Source organism: Tinamus guttatus, unplaced genomic scaffold (assembly GCF_059628265.1).
Source record: "Tinamus guttatus ecotype Peru unplaced genomic scaffold, ASM5962826v1 Tinamus_guttatus_pri_ptg000164l, whole genome shotgun sequence".
Lineage (NCBI taxonomy): Eukaryota > Metazoa > Chordata > Aves > Tinamiformes > Tinamidae > Tinamus > Tinamus guttatus.
Genome location: NW_028288698.1, coordinates 16,450 through 43,978, shown reverse-complemented (window position 1 = coordinate 43,978; position 27,529 = coordinate 16,450). Strand labels below are relative to the sequence as shown.

The following is a 27,529-nucleotide window of genomic DNA, read 5'->3' as shown; positions in this document are numbered from 1 at the left end:
CATTAAAGCTATGTTTTTCTGTGATTTCTCTCCCTGCCCCCACTTCTTCCCATTCACCTTAACCCTCTCTTGCCTACCACAGCAGCCATAATTTGACTATGCCCATTATGGATACTTCGAATTTCTAGTGAAGACATTTATTCAGTTGTTCGGCAGAAATGTAAGAAACAAAAACGTAGAGAGAGTTGAGGGAAATACATTAATCTTACTATTGCCATATGCTAAAAACTAATACTAGTATGAAAATTGAGCTGCTTGTTTATTATTCTGAATGGATCTACCCTCTTCGTAATGCACTTTGAAAACATCTGGGATAGCTTTTTCATTAAAAAAAAAAAAACTCACAAAAACAATCCCCCAGAAAACGTTCCTAACACATTTAAGTAAGAAGCATAGTCTAAAAAACCCAAACAAACAAAATCCCCCTCCCCCCTGAAAAGCTGGCAGTTATTTGAAGGCATGGTGAAAATGAGGCAATGTTACAGGATTCGTAGTGGATGGAAAGGAGCGAGGAACATGATGCAGCTGGTTTATGGCCATACCACCGGCACCTGGCTGTGGACCTTGCTGCTGGCCAAGGCCATTCAGCCTGTGTGTTGGTTCTTCTGGACCAAATGCCATCGCGATGTCCCCAGTAGTGCTCTGGTTGTCACATGGTGGGAGCTGCCAGAAACTCATTATATGAGTGAGATCCATGAAAGGCATGCTGGCAGTTTCAGCTACAGTCTCTGTCTCCTTGTGCACTGGGTATTTAATAGTATCACCTGCAGGCCCTGAGGATGCTTCTTCCAGATTGATTTTGTGAAGCGACTGAGGTTCTGATAATGGCAGGTCCTCAAGAAGATGCACGTTGTAACCTTTAACATCCACTTTGATCGGTAGATTCTTGAGGGATCCTGCTGCAAATGAGGTAGAAGTAAGGTCATATTTATTAGGCTGATGAAGGTTCACGCTGGCAGGAATGGTTGTTGGACATGGTGTGGGATGGACAGCTGGAAGGTTGTCTGCACAGCTCATCCTCTGTAAATGAGGAGAAGGTTCGAGAGGAAGAGCAGTTTGCAGGGCTGGCTGTGAGTGAAGATGCGAGCAGTTGTATTCCTGTGGCTCTGAGCTGTTCAGAACCCCATTCTGCATGGACACCCTGTCAGGAAAAGAGGACAGTATGCTGGCATCTTCCTTCAGTCTGAATGGAAGAAGCTGGTCGAGGAGACCCAGTGAGTCACCGTTCTGCAACCTACTCTTCAGCAGCTCTTGTGGATGAGTCTTCCTAGTATGGCGAGTCAAGTGGTCCTTCCGCCCAAACCTCTGGGCGCAAAACTGGCATAGGAAGTCTTTGCAGCCCGTGTGAACCACCATGTGTCGCCGCACGTCTTTACGGGTATAGAAGTGACGTTCACAGTGGTCACACTTATGTTTCTTTTCCTTGATATTGCCAGTTGGCTTTCCTGCGTGACTTTTGAGATGTTCCAACAAAATTTCAGTACCTCCAAACTCTTGGGCACATACCCTACAGGTGAGGTCCCCACTCGTGGCTGCATGAAGAGCCAAGTGTCTCTTATAGCCTAGTTTGGTGTTGTACTTCTTGCCACACTCTTCACACTTGAAGGCCATCTTGTTAGGGTCATGAGTTTGAAGGTGATTCTTCAGATGGTCTTTCCTGTGAAAGGTCTTTTCACAATAACCGCATTGGTGAGATTTCTGGGGAGAATGAGTGGCTGAGTGCCTAAGACAAAAAAAAAAAAAAAAAAAAAAAGTATTTACAGTCCTATAGCACAGAACTGAGCTGCAGCCTTAAGACTTGGAGGCACTGGCACTCTTGCAGAAAGAACACACAGTGCAGGAAGAATATATATTTTCACAGTATTATTAAAAACCTAACTTTTTTTGGTGGAGAGGGAAGGTTTTTAGCATTTAGAATGGAGTAGGTTAAAAATACTGCAACAGGCAGTCTGAGTAGCAGCTGCAATTGAGAGAGACTAGTTTCCTCAAATTCTCCCAATATAGGAAAATGAAAATTGGACTCAGAGATGAATTATCACTAGGATATCCTTATTTTTCCCCAGACACCCACCAGAAAAGCCGTGCCTTCAGAGCTGTACCTGAGCAGTTTATATTTGGAAATGAAGGCTTTTGTGCATCCGTGCTGTGAACACTTGTAGGGGCGTTCCCCCTTGTGCGCGTAAGTGTGGACTGTGAGCTTTTCAATGGAATCAAATATCTTCCCACAGAGTCGGCAAGGGTAATTGTCTGGCTGCTTCACTTCTCTTCCCTTCAACAGTGAAGACCGGCCATTTCTCCATTTAGGTATAAACCTCACAAGAGCATCACAAGTGCTTCCTGAGCTGGCACAGCTAAGCTTTGCAGCAGAGGAACAGGAAATGGTCCCATAGCACTGTGCAATGCTTTTGCCTAATGCTGCTCCTCTCAGTTTCCCTTTGAGTTTGCTTTTTGCTTTTACAGGTCCCAATTTATTTGATGGTCTGAACCTGGTGGTAAGGACTCGGTCTTTATTGATGCACTGGTGAGATTCCAGCAGAGCAAAAGTTGCAAAAGCGTTTCTACAGCTGGAGCATATCCAAGGGTCTACGGGCTCTTTCTGCAATGAGAACAGAAACAGGTCTGTCTTATTAGCCATTCGAAGCAAAGGTCATACTCTTCTCACTGACCTTGCATCTTCTCCTGGGCTTTCCCAAGACCTCTGTTGTTTTCATTTACGATATTTACTTCAATGCTACCACATAGCCATTCATCTGGACATCGGTTAACTCTAGCAGTCTATAAGCTAGAAAGAATATAATGGCTTTCTGTGTTTTTCTTTAGTACTTATTGATCCTGAGTCCTTCACCTTTGTTTATCTCTGCATACTGAATTTCAAAATCTCTACACTTGTTCTTATTTCAGAATTACGCACTATCTGCAGCTGTACAAATAGCCCAGAGCTGAGACCTAATTGGGTGTTTTTCTACATAGAAACATAGGTTAGCAGTACAAGATTTCCCTGTGCTGTGGATTGACACTGCACTGCTTGCCCCTTTATTTGATGGCAATGGTTAATGCTTTCAGGATGGACTTCCTCACCTACTCTGATGTGTGGCATCTGACCTTCTTAAGCGCAGTAAGAAGTTGAGGTTTGGGACTTTCTAGTCTACTTTGGCTTAAAAGCACAAAAACAATTTTTCACCAGGTTTTCACTAAGTAATGCATTATTTGGTATTATCTCTTGGTAATTAAGCACTCTGCAGATCTGCTGAATTCTCCTGAAATACTGAAATTTGAAAAATTAAAATGAATAAAAATTAAAAAGAGTTACCAAGGAAATGTACTTCCAGACTGTACATGATCACATGTTTCCTTAGCTATCTCCATATTTTACCTAAGCATCCCTGCCCTTACTAACTGTCCTTACTGTAAGGTTAGTATGTCCTAGGGACCATCTGGAGGCTATGTCCACTGTCTTTCTTTGCAGCTGGAGCCCTCTCCTCTCTTTTCTGTGACTTACAGAATGGCCTCTCGTCCCTTCTTACTGAATTACGCTCTGAAATCCTCTATGAAGTGCAGAAGTGGGATACTTCCTTTCCTGAAACACCTCTGCATTCATGATTAAACTGCATTTCCTGTTCAGTTTTTTCTTCTAGCTTAGGTTTTTGTCTCTCAATATTCCCTTTTTCAACAATTCCCCCCCCTTTTTTTTTTAATCACTCTGAGGATTCCTATTATCATACAAAGAGGGAAGGTACTGAGATTATAATGGAAAAATTAAGCTAGGGAAAAACTGAAGCTTATATGCAACTGGACAGAGCATAAAGAGTGGCAACCATGAACTGGTGAGAGAACTCTGAGGTGAGATTAGTCAGTTATCCAAAAATTAATGCTATTTTACTTTATTAATGCTAAATCAATGATAATTTATTAATTTTAACCCCACTGATTGATTCCACTGTTGTCATCTCTTTTAGACTATAAACACAGAGCAAATATGGCTTTCCTCTAGATAGTTGCTTGATTAAAATCCCTCTTGGCTTTTTGTTAGCCTACTGCTCTTTTATCCTAGTATTACTGAAGTTAGTTACATAAAGTATGTAAACAAATAGTAATTTGCTACTTCTGGTGACAGCTTGAGTGCAGGTTAGGGATACTTACTGTTGTTACTGCAGGCAAAGGGCAGATGTCAGATTCTTCTTTAATAAAGACTGCAGAAGCTTCCATAAATTTGGCATAATCGGCAGCATACCATACTTTTAATTCTGTGTGGGGTTCAATTGGCTGTGAAGAGAAAGAAGTAGCTCATGTTTACTTGTGCCACTTAGCCTATAGAAATGATAGTATATTCAAAACTGAGATGTGCAGCTTATCTTTGTGTTCTTTGAATTTGTTTAAATCACTGGTCTTAGTTTCAAGACTCAAGCATTTTCTGAGCATTACTGTATCATTAGACTTTTTTTTTGCAGTTTTGAAAAGCAGAAATGCATATGCACAGGAAGAGATTTGGGGACAGGAAGCCAAAAAGAGGAGTGACCACTACTTAGTGAGATGCATTTTTCTGTAATTCCCAGAAATCCAGCAGTCTTTCCAAACAACAGAACAGGTTGATGCTTTGTCACCTAGAGGCCCATTAGACATAATATTTAACTATAGGGTAAAAGCAATAGAAAAATGCATGGTGTGTGCCCAATAGCTTGGATGCCTCCCAGATGTCACACTCACTGAGCAGTGGTGTAGAGCTGATCAGTGAGAGGACTCCAAGTCAACTTGCCTATTTCTCTGTGCTGTCACTAATGTCTCACACTCACTATGCACATGTATTGTACTGCTATATTGTCTGTCCCTTTCACAGAAGCCTTCCCACATAACAGAGCCCTTGATCTGCAGTCTCCCATCCAGTCACGTCTGCCCACATCTTCTCTTGGAATGGACTATGACCTCCTCTGACAAATACTTCAGTCAACAACACACAAACAGAAAAAGAGGCGTGATTATACTCCCTGACTAAAGCTCCCTTAGGTATTTCGATAAAGGAGAAAAGCAGCTTTGGGGTCAGGCCCTGACTTCCTACCTCCTAACTCCAGCATTTTGTTCCTCTGTAATCAAAACAACAACAGGTATTGCAATAGGTGCACAGACGATCTGCATTGTATATTAGGTTTGTTTAAAGTAAACTCAAATTGTGCCCCTGTAAAGAATAAATTAGCTTTGACAGACATCAGTTGTGTCTTACTCCACAAAATGTGCCATCTTAAAAATGCACTTAGTTGATAACATCAGTGTTGCATAAGCCCGGTAGGTGAAAAACAACTTTGGAAATGCTGACATGTGGCAGATAAGCGTGTAACATCCAAAAATGAACTTCTGAGCTCTTGAGCACAAACCTGCTTGCTAGCTACAGCCCCTATAGGCCAGCTGCACATTTTGATAGCATCTGGACTAAATAAAAGTGGTATGTGCTGAATCTTCCACTTAATAAAGAGACCTAAGCAGAAACAGAAGGCTGTTCACACATGGTGCTTCTGCATATAGACTATTTAGATGAAAGAAAGATCTTGCCAAGGGGGGGAGGATCTCTAGAGGCAAATACCGGGGGCTGTCCAAGCTTCGTGGCTGATGACACCCAGGACTGGTTACCATAAGCAGCTGCAGAGCATGACATCAACACAACTTTCTGCCCATCTTCCTGGACCAGCAGCCACCTCCTCACCAGGAAGGGAAGTTAAGACCACATGTGAATTTTGAGGGGCAAGTGTGTGAAATGTCTGAAATAAGCAAAGCAAAAGCTCTAATCCTGGCTCTTAAATAAGCTCCATTATACAAGTAGTCTATGAGTTGCTGTTGTTTCCTGTGTCTCAGCCAAAACAATAAATGAGAGCTATGACAGAACCCTCGTGAGATTTCCCCTGCTATGAGACAAACAGGTCTGGATGATTTTTATTCCCTCATGATTCTATACATTTTAAAACACTTATTTATGGGGACTGCAGTCATGAGGTCAGACCTTACTCTAACAACAACGTTAGCAGGCTGTTTACCTGTATATGTACATGGATGCTTTTGTAACTGTGCTACAAATTATACTCCAACTCTTTATAAAAACAGTAGGAAGAGGAGCTAATATTTCTACTCCCAACTTAACATAGTTTATTCAAAATACCTTGAGAAAGCACCTTCATAACCAGCCCCAAACTGCCTCACAGCGTGACCAGCAGGGTGTGCCTAAGCATAGCAAAAGGCTGTAATTTTCACGAACAGGGACAAAATCTGTAGGATTCCACAAAAAAAAAAAAAAAAAAAAAAAAAAAAAAAAGTGAATGAAAGTGTTTGGGGACTTGAATGTGGGAAAATCAAAGTTGACCCATATGCATATGATGCATAGTACAGTTAAGCTTCAAAAGCACACTATTAAGCCTAAAATAGCTCAATTTAGTATATATAAAATGCAGCTCCCAGCTACTGCAAATGAGCAGTGCTCTGTTGAAGTTACCAGGTCATTGCTTGTTTTGTGCCAACAGAGAGCTAGTGCAATAGTATTTAAACTATCAATATGTTACCTGTTCAGAAATAAAACCTCTTAGAAAAGCATTTGTTCACAGTTCCCAAATATAGTACTACATGTCTAACATACATTTAAAATCATATATTAAACCTCAAATGATTCACAGATCAGAATTTTGAGGATAGTCTAAGCACTGTCTCAGATTAGTATCTACTGTATTACATTGACTTTCTATTTTAAAGCATTCAAATGCTTTAAATGCTATTTATTACTGTTACAAAGGACTGACTGACTTAAAAGAGATAAGGTGCTATCAATCACCATTACTTTACTCTCACATCATCACTGTATGGTAAATACTTTTCCCGTGTTTCAAGTGGAAAAATGAAAGTGGAGGAATGAAAGTAAATAATACTATCATCACACATAAATGTGTGCCAAACTTGGAAATCAAATTGAAACGCTAGATTTTAATCCTGCAGTAACTTCTTTGGCTAGTTTCTCTCAAAAATTTATTCTTTAGGCAGCTCATGAAGATAAAGAAGCATTAAATTATAGTCTCCATATTTAATTAGAATGGAAAGCAGCACTTAAAGATTCTACTTAATATCCTGTTTCTGAACACCTGGTGTTCAAAAACGTCATAAAGGAAAATAATGTGTTTGTTCTTTCCAACATGAAGCACTGGTGAATATAACAGTGCTAGGCAATCTCACCACAAACCTATTTGAAGAAAAGTAAGATTTTTTGGTAACATTCATGCATAAACACAGTTATTAATGAATGATATTTTGTGCTTTTTTTTTTCTCTGCTCCAATTCTTTACTATCCAGAGAGTAACCACACACTGACTTCAACTGGAAAATCCCGTGCACTGCTTCCTTTCTATGGATTAAGTGATATAAAAGCTGGTAGGTAATAAAAAAGCAATTGCTGGAATATAATCAGTCTTTCATCTGTAAAAGCGCTAGTCTTTCACAGTCTTTGTCTATGAATTACCATTTAAATGCTAGGTGAAGCCAGGTGGGTTTAGCTACCTTAACAGTCGTGAAGTAGACTTCTCCAGAGTGCTGATAAGCCACAAGAGTCTGTTCTTCTTGGTTCCGGGCTAAACGGACAAACATCATCCAGTTTCCACAGTCCTCATCAGGAGTGTCCAGAAAGTACTTTCCTCCATCTTTTAATACCTGAAATATAGTGGGAGGATGGGAAACAGAACATGATAAAACCAAGTCTTGTACTGAGACACCTTTATTTTCTTTAACTTGGAATCATGGCTACCTTCTCCCCAGTAAAAAGCACAACTCTGTCCTTTGAAATTGTGGTTGTTTTGAAATAGATCACTCTTAAAAAATGCCGAGAGCAAAAGAAAGTGAAGAGTGAACACTTTCCAAGGCACTCAGCTACTAAAATAACTGTAGGCCTTTGTATGTATTTCCACTTTATATTTCATCATTTTATGTTATATAAAGATAATATTATAAGGACTAAGTGCAGGCAGGTAGAAAGATAAGCTTTATGCCTAATGTACTTCCTGAGTTCTTGATAATCTCAAACATTAGTGCTATATTAACGCTATGTTTTGCATGGAACAATTATACAACTGTGTAATAAGTCTAAAGAGGTATCGTACAATATAATGGCATTTTAACAGTCATCTCCTTTTCCTTGTAACGATACAAAGTAAATACAAATGAATAATTGTGCTTCAGGGATCCCTTTTTGCTGCTTAGTTTCATTCTTGTTAGATTCCTTTTCAAAAAAATGCCTCATTGAGGCAAAGTACTCCAGATCTGGTGCAAGAAGGTTGCTTCTCTTCAAAATATCCTGGAAGATAGACTGCTGAAGCTGCACAACAAATGTCAGTACTGCATGTATCAGTTCTGCTAACCACTTAAAAATCTCTTGAGAATTAACTATTAATTCTCAAATTAATATTTGAATGAATCTCAAATCTCAAAGCAAGATTCATTTTCACTGCTTTGGGGAACTACTTTACCTAACTTTGTCAAGAAAAATTCATGCCGGTTGGATAAGTTTGGTCATGTACTTATAGTTCTGATAGGAGAAGTCAAGGCACCTGCTGCTCTCTTGTCAGAAATGTAGGTGTTTTGCCTCTTATTGTGAAGAAAGCCATTTCATCAGGTAGAGCTGTGCTTATCTAAATATGCTTCTGAGCAAATGAGGCTGATTGATAGAGGATAGAGTGCAGTTTAAACTGGCTTGGCGAAGAGGAAGAAATTGGATATTTAGTCCACTTGTGCTTATAAATTTGATAGAGATATGTGTTCTCTGTATTTTTAAGAATTAAAGTGCCTCATAAAGACTGAAGAAAGTTAATCATAGGTAAGATAAATTCTCTTTGGTGCCAACATCTCTTGAAAATCCCACAGAAGGATAGTGTTACCTCGTTGGCAGACCCCTCATATGACCTCCATGAGCAAAGGCTGAGTGACTATGGGATCTGCTACTTTTGTTCTCAAGCAGAACTAGAGGTGTTGTCTGTCTGCCCACCTTCCTGCACAAAAGACAATGTTTCCCATAGCCCAGCTCCTGCAGAAAACATGAGTGAAGACCAAGTATGTCACAGGACAGCAGCCAAGGGTTGTTCTCTCCTGAGAGGTAAGAAACTTGATGTTCAGTGGGGGTTCTGCAAGGACTGGGACTCACCAGGGAGTCCTGCAGGAGTCTATGGCTGGACCATGGACTCAGTAAGACAGAATTCAGGCACAACTGGGCATCCCTTCAGTTATGTTTCCTTTTGATCATGGACAAGCCCAGGAGGGATGGACTCCCTGAGCCCAGCTGAAGGGATGAACACAAGCAGAGACCTGGATTTATGCAGCAGAGTGCACAGACCAGGATTTAGCAGATTACAAGAAACTATCACTCCCAAGAAACTGGCGGAAAAGGATGCACATGCAGATATAACTAAGCTAGGCTGGTCCTGAAAGAGGCCTTATTTGTACTGGAAGAAGTATGATTAACAGTGTCCTGGTTCAGATAGGTGTTCAGTATCTCAATATGCAGTAAAGAGTATTACCAGACCTAAATAACTGTCTGTCTGAATAAACTGCGTTTGTACACTGTATGTCAAAGTTTATAAATATATTCACATCACTGAGAAGTGTTTCTTCATCTCTGTACTTCCCTATTAAGTAGGTGCCTTAGTGATTAAGACTAAAAAGGGTGTTAAGTCCAAATCCTTCTGTTTAATTGTTAAGATAGTACCATCCTTAGATACTTTCTGGAGTCATGTTCTGTGAAAATTTTATCGAGTTGTTAGACTACTACACAGTGATTTACTGTAGAAGTAATAGAACATTTGTCTAGAAAGTAAATAGGCAAACTTCTAAAAACACAGCATATGTGTTCTGGCACTTTTGGGTATGCTGTGCAATCTAATATGATTTAATTTCATTATACAAGCATGGATCAGAAGTACAATTGATTAACCAGATTAGAAGGTAAATGCCCAGTTAATAATGAAATGTGAAAGACCTATATGCACTTCGTATTCAGTCATAGGATTTTTGCATGGGGAACTTGGACAAAAGAAGAAAGACACTTGTGCCTCTTAGTAAATAAATAAAATGAAGAATATAGCACTGTTTTTCTGAAATAGTTTCCAACAAACATAGAAATCCAACAACAACAACAAAGTCCTATGAAGCTCAGAGGAGTTTCTGAGTTGGTTAGTTACTTACCTGTAGGACTAGCCTGCTCTCATCATAGCGGGTCAGTTTTGTAGACAGTTGACCAACATAAGGACCAAACTGTGTTCTCTTCTGTATTACTCTTTTTGCAAATACTCCAAGGACTGCAAAAAAGACCAGTCTAAGATTAATAATGAACTATTTGTTTCCTATGAAAATAGAAATACATACAATAGTACTGAACATGTGAACATTTCTTTTCTACAAATAGATCATATAAATCATTCTAAGGAGAAGAGTACAAAAAGATGTAATTCTTTAAAGAGACTTTTCAAAAGGGGACTGAGCACAATCTGCAAAAATGCCTAAATCCATAACAGGATATTAAAGTGAGAGATGACATATAACACTCAAAAATTACTGGTGCTTTTCAATGCACAAGATGATGTGATAGTGCTCTGCTTGTTGATATAATTACAAGTTGTTCTCTCCCAACTTGAGTGGAGAAGACCTATAAAAAACAAAATAAGCCTTCTCATTCATTTTAATTATAAATTATTCTCCTATTAGTGGTATGATGCAATGTGATCTAGGCAGAGTTCAATTTTACCCAAGTAACTGTGGAAAATCTGCATGTTAAGGATGTAGTTTCTGTGTTCAAATCTGGGAATTCAAACAGTCCTACCATCATAGCAACATAGTTCATGTCAGAGAGCAATGTAGTCTTTCTACAATGGTCCCTGAAGATGTCACAAAAGATAAATTAATCCCTTGTGTTCTCTTGGGTTTACAGCGGGAATGAGGAAGAATGGAATGCGGGGGTTAGTTGCCATTTTGCTTCCACACTTCTATTGAATACTGTTTTCTGCCAGTCAAACGTTGCACAAACTCTGGCTAATGCCTTTCCATCAGTTTATGCACTGACATTACTGGAAATCAGTCATAAAAACAGTAGTTGAATGTGAGCTTTAATAGTGCTCATCTCAGAATAAGGTAGACTCCATACTGTTTACACCAAATATATCTTAAGTTATTAATGAAAACAAGCCAGGATTAGTACTTTTGCATTTTTTTTTTCTCAAATGTTGGAGAAAGAGCTAAAATACTTACTCTGCTCATTTCCAGCTCGTAGCTCCAACACTCGCAAAGTGAGGTAATGAGGTAGGGTAAGACGGGCTCGGCTAGGAATAACCCTATCTTTAGCCCTGATGAGTGGTCCATGGAGCTTGCATTCTCCTATAAGGCTTTTACCGCAGTCCTCGCACCCTACAAACCCAGAAAAGAGAATCCAGTTACAAAAAAAAAAAAAAAAAAAAAAAAAAAGGAAAAAAGAAAAAAAACAAACACTACTCTTCTCCAATTCAGTATTTTTTTAATTTTTGACAGCTGAGGGCATATCTTGAATTACCAATGTTTTTTTTTTTTAACAGAGTTTCTCTACATAAAGTAGTAAAAAGGTTATCTATGTTTTGATCTGTCGAGCCAAAACTGAAATATGAAGACTTCCAATAAGGCTTCCAGTTTTTGCTTTTTCCTGTGTGAATCAATAGGTCTTGAACTTCAAAGATTTATGCATGTACTTATCTGGAGGCACTGCAAATAGTATCCTTGGAGACGAGAACTACAGCAAGATTGAAGCTCACAGTTTGCACATCTAAAATCCAGGTGTAAATACTTATATATAAATGAGAAGGGCAAAGTTATTAGTAGAAAAAGCGAAGTAACTTGTAGAGATCCAGAGCGCAAAAAAAAGAAAAAAAGAAGAAAAGGAGAAAAAAAAAAAAAAAAAGACTGGGACTGTGAGTGCATGGAGCATTCTCAGGAGAGGACTAGACCCTCAGGATACTTTGAAAATGATTTTTATAGGTCTGAGAGTCATGAATTATTTGACAATCAAATCAAGAACTGCCTCTTTATAGACCATGCTGCCTATGGAAATAACCAAAAGGAACAGACTCTGCGTTTCCTGATCGTTGTTTCACAGTAATGACATCTGCAGGCTGAATACATGACTCATCCAAAGAGGTCATTAATGAGAAAAGTATGTCTGCAAATTCTGACTTTCCCCCAGCACACTATATTTTTAATCAAATCTATCTTAAACTGGTTGCCAGGGAAGTGCATATTGAGCAGTGGCAAAAATTAGCAGTGACACAAAAACACTTGAACAAAAGTCATATGGACACTGGTGTTACATAGGGAGATGTGAGAAACATGTACAGTAGGTCTTGCACAAAATCTTTTTATAGGCAGTAGATATCCTAACTGGTGAGCCAACTTTTCCTTATGACCAAGCTAAAGGAAAAGCTGACAGCAGTCATCCATGACTACCTTGTCTTGTTTTACTTCTGAAAAAGCTGTTGAACAAGTCTATTCAGTAACTTACAATAAGGAAGAGAAGAGAAAAGTCAGAAAACCTAAAAGGATTCAAGAGAGCCATGGGAAGCTGTGGCAACTACTGGGGCAGGGGACAAGAGTCTTCCCAGCAGATAGGGACCAGCAGCAAAAGACAGCTCAAGGGAAACCTAAGGGGTCTGCAGGCTCCACCTGCAGAGACGTCAGAGAAGGTCTTTGAGAAAGGGCAGTAGTATCAGTATTATAAATGCAGTACTCAGGGCAGCTCCAAAAGATGTAGTTCCAACTTGTAAACACGGTTAGGCACTTGATTAAATTGCAGATCTCATGAGTCTAGCCCCCAACACATCCAGCCAAGTTTGAAGTATTCCTGCTGAGTTCCCTGGCTCTTTATCAACTATAAATCAGGATGTAGGCTTATGTGTGGGTCAGGCTACAGACAGCTATGCAGTGGCTAGAACAGGGACACAACAGAAGGGACTCATCACAACCAGCTTCTAAGAGATAACATCATCCACTCTCACCAGTCTTCATTTTAAGAGCCAAAGTACTTTTAGCAAATGAGAAAATTTATGAGAGACAGCGCAGTAGTCTATGCTTTTCACAAATTTTGAAACCATGCAACAGTCTTCTTTGGTCATTGCTCCTGCACTAGCAATAGTTGAACTCTATGATTCTTTACTGTTAGTGCTACTGATAGAGAGCATGCAACTCCAGAGCTACCTGCTTATTTTGCCTAAAATTAAAAAAAAAAAAGAAAGAAAAAAAGAAAAACACACCACCAACAAATAAAAACAGCTGCAGAACTAATTTTTTTCTTGTAAACCCCTCTCCCCCACTTTTTTTTTAAATAAGCCTGAAAGTCCTTTATAGTTAGGCTTTTAGAAAAAAAAGAGATTTAACTTAATAGGCTTTTAGACAAATTACCAACAGTCTATGTCTTCTGAGGACAACAAAATTATTAGGGGTCCTCCACTGGTTTCCTGAGCTTACCTAGAATAATGGTGACTTTGTTTCAGTTGAACAGCTCCTGTTTGGAGAGTTGCTGCATGCAAACTACTGAAAACGTTGCCAAAAGCAAAACAGAGACAAAGAATGGCTGTTATAGGGAGGATGTATCTAATCGTAAAGTACATGACCTTATCAATTCACGCCATGCCTTAGTGATTCATCACAAGTGCGTGCTACTGGGCAAACCTTTTAGCTGTCCTGGGGCAGTGCCTGCCAAGGAGGCCCCTCGGTTGCAGCAGGCTGCCTACAACACATGGGAGGGCAGCGCAGGTCTGCTGGAAACAGGGTAAAACAGGCCAACTTGGTCTCTCTTGATCTGCCTCCAAATCCAGCCCTAACCCCCTGTCAATTGACCCCTAAACACGCTCCCTGTTGCTGTTCCAGCAAAATGATATATTTCATTATAAACTTCAAGCGAGCATGGCTCGACTAAAAAGCTCGTGACCTTGTGTCCCTTGTCACTGCTGTGGCAACTGCAAGTCGTGTTCAACTATCACATTTTCATTGCTATTTGCAATAACCTGTTGATCTGACTCAGCTGACAGGTGGTACCATCCCCACTGGGCAATTCAGTGACTTGCAATCATGTGAACACGTATTTACATGGACTTTTACATGGTATGTTTGGCACCAGTTTCTGCACAGGAGGATGGTGTGATTTGAACCAACAGAAACCAACTCTTCAGGATCAGGTGAGAACATGCAACTCAAAACTGTGCTAACACAAAGAAAACTTTTGATAGGATGGTATCTTGGTATCTAAATGAGACCTGAGATCCTCAAATCTAAGGGTGTCAACCTAGAGGACTAAATAAAGCAACAGGTAATTTCATTTTCTTCAATTCATACCTCTTATATATGAACAAAATGAGCCTCTATATTTTTATCACAGCATTCGTCTAGCTTTACTTCAACTTTTACTATGGTTTCATTTGGCTATTATTTTTAGTCTGGAGAGACATTAAATCCACAGCCAAAGTTGAAGGAAGACAAACATGGCAACAGTCCCCAAAGTAAGAACCTGTCCCCTGTGATCAAGACGTAAGAAATATGTCAAAAAATTCCCACAGCAGGCACTGGGAAGGCACTGCTCCAAAACCAGGAATTCCTTTAAATCCGCATGGGTAGTATACAAGCCACAAAACTTACAGACCTCAGGGACGAGGTGCTATGCAGACAGCACACATAAACCATTCAACAAATTCGCCAGCTAACACTGAATGAAATTACCTCCAGAACTGGAGTTAGTTCTGAATTAGGACAGTGCTCAAAGTTAAGTAGCTTTTACACTTACACCACTTGGTATTCTGGTAGCTCAGTACATCTTGATTTATGTGTTTTCAAAGCACCGTGCTAGTAAGGCTTATGATTCTTCTCTGGTGACTGCACATTGAAATAACCAGAACTAGCTAATAAGATTTTCTATATTTTATTACATGGAAGATTAAGGCTTCTAGATAATTTAGCCATTTAACAGGCATCCTGGAATTACATTTACTATGGAGTATTTCTGACCGCATACCAGCATGCAAGTAGCCTCACTCTGAATTTATTGCACACTAAAAATTGCCTGGTATACCAGAAACACAGTATGGTTCACTATAAAAAAATCCTAACTGAACTGTTTTAGGAATTACCCTGGGGAATGGGGGTCTTTGTCTTTTTTTTTTTTTTCTTTTCCAGGAAACTAAGAACACAAAAGCTGTCAAGTTCACTTTCCTCCTTGGAGATGACTACACAACATCTCGTGACCCTTTGTATTTGAATTCTATAGCACAGATGCTGTTGCAGAAGGAATGTATACGTTATTATAGACCCAGTAAGGCACCACTTTACACAACTCACTTGGTTTTTATTCTTCCTTTTAACCTGGCTGCTTCAGTAAAAAATAATGATTTCAACAACAGTCCTGGAACACACCCCAAGTTATTCTGTATAGGGAACATGGTTATAGAAATAACCTGCACTTTGCAGTACTAGCACTGTGAATTGCAGTACTAGAATTATGAATTAAATAGTCTGATAGAGAAATCACTTTGCCTTGAAAACTTTCTCCTGATTTCTGTTAGGAACTTTAATACATTGCGTTTTCCCCACTCATTTAAATTATATTTATATTAACGCATGCCACATCACGTTTACAGGACAATGCCCAAGCATGCGAGAAAAAAAAAAGAACTGCCCCTGCTCTTCTGCTTTGTTGCCATTTTTATGAGTAGGCAACAAAAAGAAACAAAATAGACTCAGTGAGGATTACAAGTGGTTCAAGAAGGAACATATGGCACTTACCACATCCTTAGAGCTGTAGCGCTGTATTATTCCTATTATTCCTATATATGCATACATAGGAATAATGCTATATTATACCTATGTGTGTATGTGTGCACATTTCTATCTAAATATGCACAAAATGTACATATATAATATACACATACACATGCACCCGCATACCTGCAAGGTTTGGTCATGCAAGCCTGGCCAAAACGCAGCCCCAGGCCAGATGGCCGGCAGGGAGGATCACTCACCAGCACTGCTCCCGTTGGGCCAAGCCTAGATGAGGGGTGGCCTCTGCAGGCACCCCACGGGCCACTGTGGGGCCACCTCTGCGATCACCGCGACGTCTTCAGCAACTCCTGAGGCCAGCGGCACGGGTCTCGAGTGCAGCAAGAGAACTCTGGCTCCCAGAGCAGCGGCACCATGCAAGGCCAGAGCCGGCCCCACAGGCACAAGCCCGGCCTCAGGGGAGAGCTCATTAGCGTGGGCAGTGCGCCACGCGCTGCGTTCACACAGAGTCCAGCCCAGGAGATAATGGGAGCTATACATAGCCATACAGCAGCAGCAATCACTGTCACGAGAGCGTGAACATACCACCGCTTCTTCCACCAATCAGCTTCAGAAGCTCACTTTTTAAAACCAGTTTGCCAAAAACAGGACCTCCATTAGATGGTCCTATCGTGCTTTCTCCAAGCTTGACTTCAAGGGACTTTACAACACTTGAATCTTTCAGGGGCGCATAGACCGCTGGCGGCACCATTGGCACACGCTTTGCGTCCAGAGGCAAAGTGCTCCTCTGAAAACGTCCACGTCCCGAGAGAAGTGGCTGTTCAGCTGGGCAGCATTTAAAAGCTGCTGCTCTGTTTTGCAGTATTAGAATTAGCTCTGGTGAGCAAGGGAACAAAGATCAGTGCACACAGTAGCCCAAATCCAAGTCTAATTGCAATCATAAGATTTGCATAGCGAACAATAGTAATTTACCCCAAAGGTATACTGCACGGCTCTACTGTCCTTGCTTAGCTTGTATATGTAGTGCTCCTCCACATAAATTTTGTAGAAATCTTTCTGTGTAATGTACACTGATTGCACTTGGAGAACGCAAGTCTCGATTCTTCTTACGTAAGAGTGCAAGAGATTTTCCTGCTCTGCAGTTTGTTCTGAAGCCCTCACTGCTGGAAAAGCTTGAAAAGCTTGTTTCAGAATATAATTTATTTGGCAAAAATTCAAAGTACTCAATTAGCAAACAGTTAATCCCAAGTAGTTTCCCATTATTGTGGGCCGCTGCCACACATTTCCTCTGTAAAAAACGTTTATGAAAGAAGCCTTACACGTCGAGTTTGATGTGGCTGTGTAAAGTGCATTTACAAAGGAGCTGAAGCTCTGCACTGATTAATAATTCATACACTTTATATTATTGAAAGCTCAAATTCCAGTCAATTAGCAAAATTCAGTGGCTAAGAATTTTATTCAAATTCCATTCACTTATTTACAATGCTATGATACATTTTCTACCATCTGATTTTCAATTTTTGACTACAATAAGATATCCCTAGTCCAAAATGCAAATAAGTGAACATGTCTTCAGTTTCTCCTTTTGGTGCCTTCTCTCTCTCAGATAACAAAATTTTACAATAGTAAAGAACTAGAGCTGCTTAGGTAGGCGTGAGAAAAAAAAATAAGGAAACAACCACACTAAGCACCGAGTTTGCAGTCACTGCCAGTCACCTGAGCAAAGACTGCAAACCTGCACAGTCATCACACACAGCATTATTTGATAGATATCAGTGCATTTTCTATAATCCTACACCCAAAACAACACCTCAGAGGAGATTTACTCCTACGCACTGGAAAGCTCCAAGCGCCTTCAGCAGATTTAACAGGGTTAGTTCAAACGTCTTTGACACAAGAGGACCGCAAAGCCCCACAGCTTGTCCCTAGCAGAGAAACCGTGGGAAATGAGGGCTGTGGGCAGGCTGACTCCTCCTTAACATCCTGCACTGCCAACTGCCAGCCCAGAGCTTGTAGAGTACTGCACAAGAGCCCCCGGGTCCTGGGGGAGCTGAGGGAGGAGAAGAAGCCTGGATCTCATGTTGGCGTGAGTGGCACGCGAGAGCCAGTGCTGTTTTCGGGACACCCACCACCCCCAGGGGAGAAGCGTGTGAGGTGGTTGGCAAACATCCCCGCAATCGTGCTTAACATCAAGCACATTTATAGAAGCATGACCTCATTCTACTAAAACGTAAAACTTAAAAAAAAAAAAAAAAAAAAAAAAAAAAGAGTTACTATATTTGGAGACAGAGAAATGAAACAGTAGAGTGCCTTATTGCTATCCCTTACATTTAGTCACACTGGCGAGTCAAGCTAATTCCTGAAAACTCTCACCCAGGACTTCAGATGAGTTCAGTCTTTCAGAACCTTCTTGAAATAGATACTGATCTGGAGCAACACTTTTGCTTACAGATCCTCTATCCTCTCCTCTGCCCCCCCTCTTTCCCAGGGAGAAAGATGGTTCTTAGGGAACATACCCCCTTGGGCTTCCTGCAGTCTCCAGCAGTGATAATTAATCAAGGCATCCACTCCTACTTGTCTAAAACACGTCCTTTTTATGAAAGGACAACTTCAGAACGGACCCAGAGAGGCTTAGCAGTTAGCTGGCTATAAAGAAAACTTCGAACACAAAGCAAACATGCATTTTCCTGACAGGCATGAGCTGAAGGATGTAAACTTTTCAGAACTCCAAAGCTATTTGTTATACAAACATATATATGATAACAGTGACTATGATTCATTACTAGTTCTTAATAAGGAGTAATCATGATGACAGGCAAGCACATCTGGGAACAATAAAGGCTTTTTGACCGGTGACTAAAAAGTACCTATGACAGGCACAGTCAGAAAGCATTTAACCAGCTTCCCATAAAAAAGTGATCCTCCCATCAACCTCTTCGAGGCTTTTTACTGTGGTCCTTCTGCTTAGAAAATCTAACAAGCAAAATAGTTTAGAGAAGATTCAAGGAGCACATTCAGGCTGAGAAACTCAGAGACGATACTGAATACAGCAGCTTTAGTAGAAGATCATGAAGTCTTTGCAGCAAGAGACATACTTGTGCTCTTGCAGATGTCACAGCTAGGATTAAAAAAAAAAAAACCTTAAAATTTACCCTTGCATTTTGAACTCCTAAAAGGGTGGTAGCTTTATAGACCTTTTCTTAATCTTAAAAAAAAAAAAGCAGGGAAGGTATATAGGTGTGTTTAACTTCACTCGACAGTCAGAACAACTAGTTTATCAAGGTTCTTGGTAGGTTCCTTCCTCTGCAAATGATTTGAGATCAAGGTATAGGTTGATTGAAAGTTGGATTTAAAAAAATAAATAAATAATCTTTTTCTGGTTATTCTTGAGACTAAAATGCATGTGTGACATTTCTGGTACACCACATGGTTTTTGGTTGCTATCAGAATCCATACACACATAATGGGTACAATTCAAATGAAGTCACTTCCTGTAGTTTACAAGGAATAGTTTCTAATCAGCATGAACAAAGAGACTTCTCTCATTGCTGAAAGCTGAATACATTTTACATTTCAAACAATCAAATTGAAAAATGCAGTTTGATTTTTCAGTTCCTTTCTCCTCCCCTTTCTTTTTTCTTCTCTCCCCATCCCTTCACTGGCTTGGCATGAAGTCGTATAAAATTAGTTCCAGAAACAGGGAACGAGGCTAACAGCAAATTCAGAAACAACTGCCATTATTTTTGAGAGAAAAACAGTCTCAGTTAGCATAGCCTGGTCCTAGCAAACACACAGCAAATGCCTCCCAAGAGCCAAACCTATAGCACTTTATCTCTCTCTCCTCTCTTTCAGTCTGCAGCAACTCTTACTGGTATAAGACTGTGTCTCTCAGTCCAGGAACACCTTCTTACCTTAGTTCTTCACTAACACCATCCAAATTGTACTGCTTTACTACTGCTGACAGCAAAGCTAAATCCTCCTGGCCACAGAAAAGCAGACAGCCATGATATTCAAACTGCCTGTAAGCAACATGTGGCTCCTGGGCCAAATTCTGGTTCCCTTAATCTACACCTCTGGCAGCAGAAGTTTTAACACCCTGCAGCAGCAAATATGCAAAGCACATTTCTTTGGGGGAGATTTTTGGCAGGCAGGTTGTCAGATCTTTTAGTGGATAATAGTTATGCTACTGTTTTAATTTAACAGAGACACCAGAATTTTCTTTTTGTTCTGGCCAAGAAGTATGAGCATATGTCTTCCTGATATGTTATATACACATAAACATACACATACACACATCCACATATACCGTAACAAGAGTGTTAATAAAGCAGACAATTTTATTTATGGCTGGTCAACACTGTGGGCTCAATCCTGGTAAATGACATGCAGAGCCTCTAATAGCTAATGCTTAGTGTTAATTAGTCGAAATATTTCCAGCATTTGCAACAATCCTTTAGAAGGGAACCTCAGACTGGGTCTCTCTGTTCATTACTCGGACACATACTGTCATGAAATCTTTTCTCTGATATCAGTAGATTTGACCACCAAGGTCTGACCTCATCTGAAGGAGACAGACAAACCACTCGGCCATAAAGCCTTCTCTTCTTAGGAAACCAACTGAAACTGAATCCAAATTGATTCCTGCTTTCACATTTGTGTTGAGAATTTCAACATCACTTTGCAGGAACTTTCATATCGAGGGTGATATGAAGTGAAGGGAAGCTGTACTTATCCTGCAGCTGGACAACTTCTGCTTTCCCAGTTAACAATTCAGATCTCCCAGTAGTGTTCCAATTCACTCAAAAGAGGAAAAAAGAAAAGTTAATGGTGTTTTGAGATAATGAATCTTAAAGGATATATTTAGAACACTGAAATATATTATAAAGGTTCTCTTTAAAAGTATTATTTTTCTAAATGGAGAATCATTAACAGCTTAGCAGAGCAGTCATTATAACGCGTCTCTTGAACAACGGTGGGCATAGCCAACAATTTCAGTTATGGCATTAAATGTCTACTTGTCTGATTTCTAGAACATGAAGGATACTTGATTTTCTAGTTTTTATTCAGGCTTAGTTCCCATTAAATGCCATCATTATTATTTTAGGAATGATCCCTCTAAGGGGTCAGTCCTACAACTAAGCAGGACTATAACTAAGTATCTGCACATGAACTTCTGTTTTCATAATGTGGCTACTCACACATCCAAAGAGCTATGTGTACACGTGGACATCAGCAAAATTTGGTCTCGTGTTTCTTACACTGTGCTTCTATTCCCAACACCTTTAGCCAGTTCCATTTAATTGTAACTGCTTCTGAAGACTCCAAGCTGCCTTCTGAGCAAGAAGTGAGATTGTGAGCATATTTTAAGTTAAACCCTTCACCATCTTAGAGGCAGAAAATACAACTTCTTTGCAGCTGCTACAGCATGAAATACACAAGCAAGAAGGTGGACCCACATCTACCTATTAAGATGTTGCTTTGTGTAGCCCTACTATAGACTCAGATTTTCCCCATGAAAACGTGGGGGCACTCTAAACTTCATCTAAAATATTTCTATGAAACACTAGCAGAGAATGCATGCAATTTGTACTAAATATTTGAGAGAAAAATGCCCTAAGTTAAAGTTAATACAATTTGAAAACAAAATGTAAAGTTTCTTTGGGAAGAGGCTCATTCTTAGCTTTTATGGTCCTGTTAATTACTGTCCTCCTTTAAGGCATGATGTCCTTTCTTGAAAAAATACAAACCTTGGGAAGCATTACATCTGAACAGACATAAAAATGGATGTGAATGAAAAGAAAAAAACATTCACACATAGAAGTGCCATACTAGCCATACTGCTGTGTTTCCATTTTCTCATCTTCCTCTTCCCAGGATCTAACATACACGTTTCCCCCCTGCCCCGCAAAGACTTTAAGTGGGAACTGAAACATACTCTTCTAATAACCTGACTGATATAGCACTGAAGAAACTATGTCCACCTGAGCTTTTTAAATTAAAATAGCAATATATTCAGCAGCAGTACAGGACATTTCCTTTACAATACCTATTCTCCACTGGTATAAGGACAGCCTTGAGTCTACGCTGAAAACCAAAGAATTACATTTTGCATGAACAGAGAATTACTGGAAGAACTACATTTGAGCTGCAAAAACTTGTGGTTTTAGAGAAGACTGCAGATTCTTTCTAAAACTCCAATTATAATATATCTCCATAGCCTTATTTGGTAGTCATCTTACTTTGAAGTTAAATAAAATCCGAAGACTTTCTCTACAGTTGTTTCTGATTACTTTGCAAAATTTCTTTAAAACTATTTCAGAAAGTTATGAAAATGTTAAATAGAAACCATAAATCTTTATTACTAAAATATACTTCTACTGAGAAACATCCTCACAAAGTAAAATTGCAAGCAATTTTTTTCAGCTTTTATCCTTTCCTAGCTCAAACAACAAGATCATGAGCAGATGTTAAAGGCATTGTCTTGGGGGAAACAGACCATTTGTCAGACATCTATTTGTATAACCCTAATCATTTAATTTGCATTCTTACAGCTATATGTATGCTTACATAACCCACAACTTATCTGGTGATTCTTAGGCTGTCAGTCAGACACCAATTATTTTGTACTACTATTACCTCCAACACCACTAAAAGACCATAGTGACTTTTTTTTTAACCAATATCCTTGATGTCAGAAAAAACATTTTGTCAAAACATCCTCATATACTTCCCTACATTCCTATGACTAAAAGCTTTTCAATCCACTAAATTAAACATAACATACTTTCTTGCCTGATCACCCAATTAACAGAAAATAAATCCTATTTTCTGTCGCAAGCCATCTATTTTCTTTTCCACTATGTTAACTAAAAAAGCTCAGAATCATCTGAGTTTTCCATGGCTATAATTATTTTCAATTTACACCATTACAACCACCCAGGAACACTAAGTTGCTCAGCATTTTCCCAGCATATGTAGGAGATTATAGCATTAAAATGATCTAAATATATATATATATATATATATCTCCAGGTCAAACTGTAGCTGCTTCCAGTGCAGAGAAAGTAAATATAAACACAGCTAAATCAGCCAACACTAGTGAGATATTTGTATAACAATAATAGTACAGCTCACAAACACAGATGCAACCCTGCTTGAAATCAGGGCCTTTATCTCTGTCAAATTCAAAAATGCACTTCTTTTTCCCTCTGAAAACCTTGGAAATTTAAAGGTAGAACTCCTAATCACAATTGTTGATACTTTACAACTAGACAGCATATTTTCATTTTCAGGATCTCAAAGGGCATATGCTTCCAAGAAAAACAGATAAGTTATCTGTCGCAGAGAAGAGCAAACCTAGACAAAATTAATAAGATTAGTAGCTCAAAGTCACTCAAAGTGAAAATGCCAGACTGAGGAACACAAATTACTCCAATAAAACGTACAACTTCCCAAGCAGTACCACTGGAATTATGGAATTATTCAAGAGTTTTAGAGCAACTACACACACAGAAATACTTTGAATTTGAATACTCAGGTTCACGACACAAAAACAAAAACTCCTCCTGCCTCAAAAGGAAAAGGCAGCATGGCAACTGGTATTGCATTCAGAGCTTTCCCTTACGCTTAAACAGATACACAGAGAAGTGACTTTATATAACTGTTTTCCTTCAGAGCTAAGCTTGCCACACCTGAAAGTAGAAGCTTTCAGAAGCTCAGAAACCTTTTTCTTCAGTCACCACAGAAACTCATAGAGGAACTCTGAGGATTTGTTCTCCTGTTTTAAGCAGGGCATTTACATATGAATTACACACCAAATTCCTTTAGTCTCATAAACTGCTCTGGACTTCCACGAAGTAAATACTGCTTCGTCACTATCATCCTCATTTTGCTGTTCTTTGTTGTCTTAACAAAAAGAGCCCTATCTCTTAAAACATCAAGCATAATGGCAAATCCATCTCTCGCTTTTGAGTCTTCACTTAAAAGTAAAGGTTTGGAAATACAAACTTACATTTCAGGAGATTCTGGATTCCTCGATTTTCTGCCAGACAGGGCTGCTTGTTAGCCAGCTGCCATATGTGAGTATTAGTGCAGTGATATGTGCTGGTCAAGAGAACATCTGATGCAACTCAGTTGATTCTCAAAGACATAAAGCACTGCATGTAAGAGCCTGCAGAAGTGGCTGTTGTTAAGGGCCGGGCTGCAAGACCCAAATACCAAATTATTTCCTATTACTATCAATCACCGCCAGTTAAAAAAAATAAACAAACGTACCAAGGCTAAAAGCATCGCCAGAGTTACTTAGGTGTTTCCCACGATGAGATACAATGCAAATATTGTTTCTGTGCTCACGAGCACAAATGCAAACATTTCACAACCGTATCATCTTTAGGAAATCAAAACAATTCTTACCTTGGTTAAATTTGTGTTTTTAGTAAAAAAGTCATGCTATTCCAGCCCAAGGTGGCAGGAAACGTGCCATCTTCACTCGGCACAGCTTTCCAAATACCCCAGTGTTCAGCTAAGTCTAACTCTGCTCTGTTTTGTTTTCACAAGAGGACCCATTCAGCACCATGTGCTCCTTTTCAGCTGTCAATAAACAGAAGCAGTGAATTCCCCGGGGCTTCACAAAGCTAGTTAGGCACAGCCATTCATTTCTCCAGGAAAACAGGGCATTGATTTCAGAGAATTCCCAGGGAGCAGCTCCAACAAAGAGATCAAAGACCCACCTCCTCTCCTGCTCCGCTTTCGGACCGCCTGGCCGGGATGCACAGCGACAGGTTGCCCCAGGACGGGGCTCGAGCCCCCGGACCACCTCGCGCTCCATTCACGCTCATCTGCTTCCTACACCCCAGGGACAGCCCCCGGCGCGAACCATGACAAACCCCGGCATTCAGGCAGCATAATATACTGCACGCTAGTTCATCCGAGGATAAAAAGAAAAACAAGCTCTGAGGGAAGTCCATCGCTTCCCTCCTCCGTGGAGCCTCAAGAAGTGCCAGACATTTTATAAACTTCTCCACCCCCCCCCCCCCCCTTTTTTTTCCCCTTAGTTTCTCCATCAAAAACAGAGAAATATCGGCTGTCTCCAATTCATCACACTGAAACTTCACTGGGACTTCGGCATTTTTGCTTCATTTCCGCAGGCTTGAAGACATAGTTACTGAAGTCTGAGGTGCAGTCAGGGCAGCCCCTGTATTGTGTTGCCATGAAATTCTCTTGTTGTAATTCATGATGGACTACAGCATTTTTCCCTACAAATCTAAGGTTCTTGTTTCATTTTGGTTAGATTTTTTTTTAATTATAAATCTAGTTCTTGTTAGTTTGAGCTGGATCAATATTTCTAATCCTAGAATTTGACCTTGTATTGAAGCAAGCATTAATTCAAGAGGGTGCTGTGGTTAAGGCTAGGGACTGAGTGTTTAGGTCACACCTCTACCACCAAATATAACATGGGCCAAAAACTTTTACTGTCATTGAGATGACCAAGTCCATATATCTAAACAATCCTCCCCTTCCTCCACTTCACTGAACCTTTCAAAGGCATTACCTGTTTGTCATAAACCCACATGCACATGTATTTCCATCAGTAAGAACCTGAAAAATCCCTTGAGCACTGGTGCTGCTTTGCATTATTCGCTTGCGGAAGAGGAATATCTTATCCCGCTGGTAGGACCAAGCATCACACTACTTGCCACAGCACAAGCAGTACAGCACTCAGAAGACCAGAGATGGGCTGCACCGAAGTGTTAGGGAAAACTGACTGTTGCATCAAAGACACTGAGAACATGAGGAAATATGCGGAATCACAGAGTCACAGGAAAAAAAAATATGTTGGAAAGGACTTCTGGAGACCATCTGTTCCAACCTTCTGTGAAAGCAAGGCCTTATTCAGTGCCGTGTCAAGCCAAGTCTTGAATAAAATCAGGGAGGGAGATTCTACAACTTCTCTGGGCCTATTTCTATGTTTAGCTGACATCACATAACTTTTTCTTGTATCTGAACAGATTTACTCTGAAGCAACTTGTGGCCATAGTCTGCTATTCTATCCTGTCTCCACGCATCTGGTGAAGGAAGACTTCCACAGTCCCGGTAACTACCACTTAGAGATCGGAAGAACCGTGATTATATCCCCACATGAACCTTCTCTTCTTCAGAATGAACAAAGCCAGTTCCTTCAAACTTTCTTCAAACATCAAGTTTGCTAACCTGTGAATTATTAGGAAAAGTGTGAAAGACATGGATGCTGAGCTGAAGACAGGAAAACGAAACAGTGGTAGAGCATAAATGACCTAGCTTAAAAGTCTGAGCAAAGTTGAGGAGTAGTAACTAACTGATTTTGACCAGTAAAACTGTGCAGTCATCTTGCCCTCTCTCCTTTCCTTAGCATTTCACTCTGACAGTGGTTCTCCTTGATGACACTGTCAGGCATATTGCATTCTTTATGCATCTTTTTTAAAGAGTTCTCTCTGTAGCTTCAAAACACTTGAACATTCCCCCAAAATTGCCACTAGGTAGGTAAAAATAGAAAAATGTACTTTCTCAATAACTTGGCATTGAAGTAGGTATACAGCCTCCACAAATAGCCTTTTTTTCCTAGTCAGTCAATAACCTTTTTATTATCTGATTACAGCTATTGATTTTTTTTTCTTTGTTTCTCTCAGGACATATTAGGGACAATAATATGGATTTCCAAAATTCCCCTCTTATTCTTCACAGTAGGTGACTGAACATCAATGGTAAGGCTGCATGCAACGATAAAAAAAATAAAAGGAAACTGAGGGACTGGACAGATTCCAAAAGAAAGCATTTAAACTAGATCTAGAAGAACAGAAAATGCACTCAGTGTTTCAGTGACCATAAGCTGGTGCAAGAAATTGTAAGTACCAAGGATGCTATGGAGGTAGGTTTTTGCAATAGCTGTGACAGCAAATTAAAATATACGCTGTTTGTATATTCTTTGCTCTTGAAAAAAAAAACAAAGAAAAAAAGATGGACAAAAATGATGAGAAGTGAGATGTGGATGTGGCTTGGATAATGACGTTCTGGTAACACAGAAGTTAAATTCATACAGAGATTAAAAAAAATACAAAAAAAATCACTCAGTAATAATCTTGGATGTTATTTGTGCCAAAGGTAGATAAAACACTCTAGACAAAATTGTGATTTTTAAAGTCTCAATGAATCAATCTGTTCTTACACTATTCATGGGCCAGATTTTTACAATTTTACTCATATTAAGTCATGACTTACTCCAAGAATAATCCCATTGATTATAATGGTAATATTGTTCCACAGATGTTTTCGGAGAAAAGCAAGTGTAAAAGCAGACTTTATATTTAAGATAAAAGACACCAATCATGAGCACATCTGGGAATTTGATAAAAACATATGGTCCAAAAAATCACTATGAGAGGGTGGAAATGTACTTACATAGCAGGTCTGTGGACATGTTTACAGATCAGGCAAAGGAAACCTACATAAAATAAATGAAAGAGAACGATCAGTTTTTGACTAGTCACATTTAAACCTCAAGTTAGGTATCATGCATACATCTTTTTTGTTCTTTAAGTTCTTTAAATAGAGAGAACACATCTAGAGAAATTTAACAAGGAATAAGTCTTTTTTTTTTTTAATCTTTCAGAGGAAAGAGTAAATCCATCTATTTTCTATTTAAGATACTGACCCTTATAATGGTTAGTAAGCTACTTCCAAATTGCCTGGGAAAACTTAGGGAGTA

The 27,529-nt window shown here is 39.6% G+C and overlaps 1 protein-coding gene across 1 annotated transcript; it reads right to left on the bottom strand.

Annotated features, from left to right (window-relative positions):
• Positions 1-447: 447 nt before the first annotated feature.
• On the bottom strand, positions 448-27,267 carry PLAGL1 (PLAG1 like zinc finger 1). The gene is made up of 7 exons (XM_010222487.2): positions 27,223-27,267; positions 11,251-11,406; positions 10,192-10,304; positions 7,522-7,671; positions 4,141-4,263; positions 2,100-2,596; positions 448-1,723 (listed from the first exon to the last, which is right to left on the bottom strand). The coding sequence occupies exons 1-7, from the start codon at positions 27,239-27,241 to the stop codon at positions 448-450; spliced, it is 2,334 nt and encodes a 777-aa protein (XP_010220789.2). The 5' UTR covers positions 27,242-27,267.
• Positions 27,268-27,529: the final 262 nt, after the last annotated feature.

Excerpts from the sequence above, each read along its gene's own strand:
- PLAGL1 (XM_010222487.2), bottom strand. Across the intron at positions 4,264-7,521 it reads TCTACTTCACGACTGTTAAG|CCAATTGAACCCCACACAGA; the intron begins GTAGCTAAACCC and ends TTCTCTTCACAG. Across the intron at positions 1,724-2,099 it reads TCCAAATATAAACTGCTCAG|GCACTCAGCCACTCATTCTC; the intron begins GTACAGCTCTGA and ends TTTTTGTCTTAG.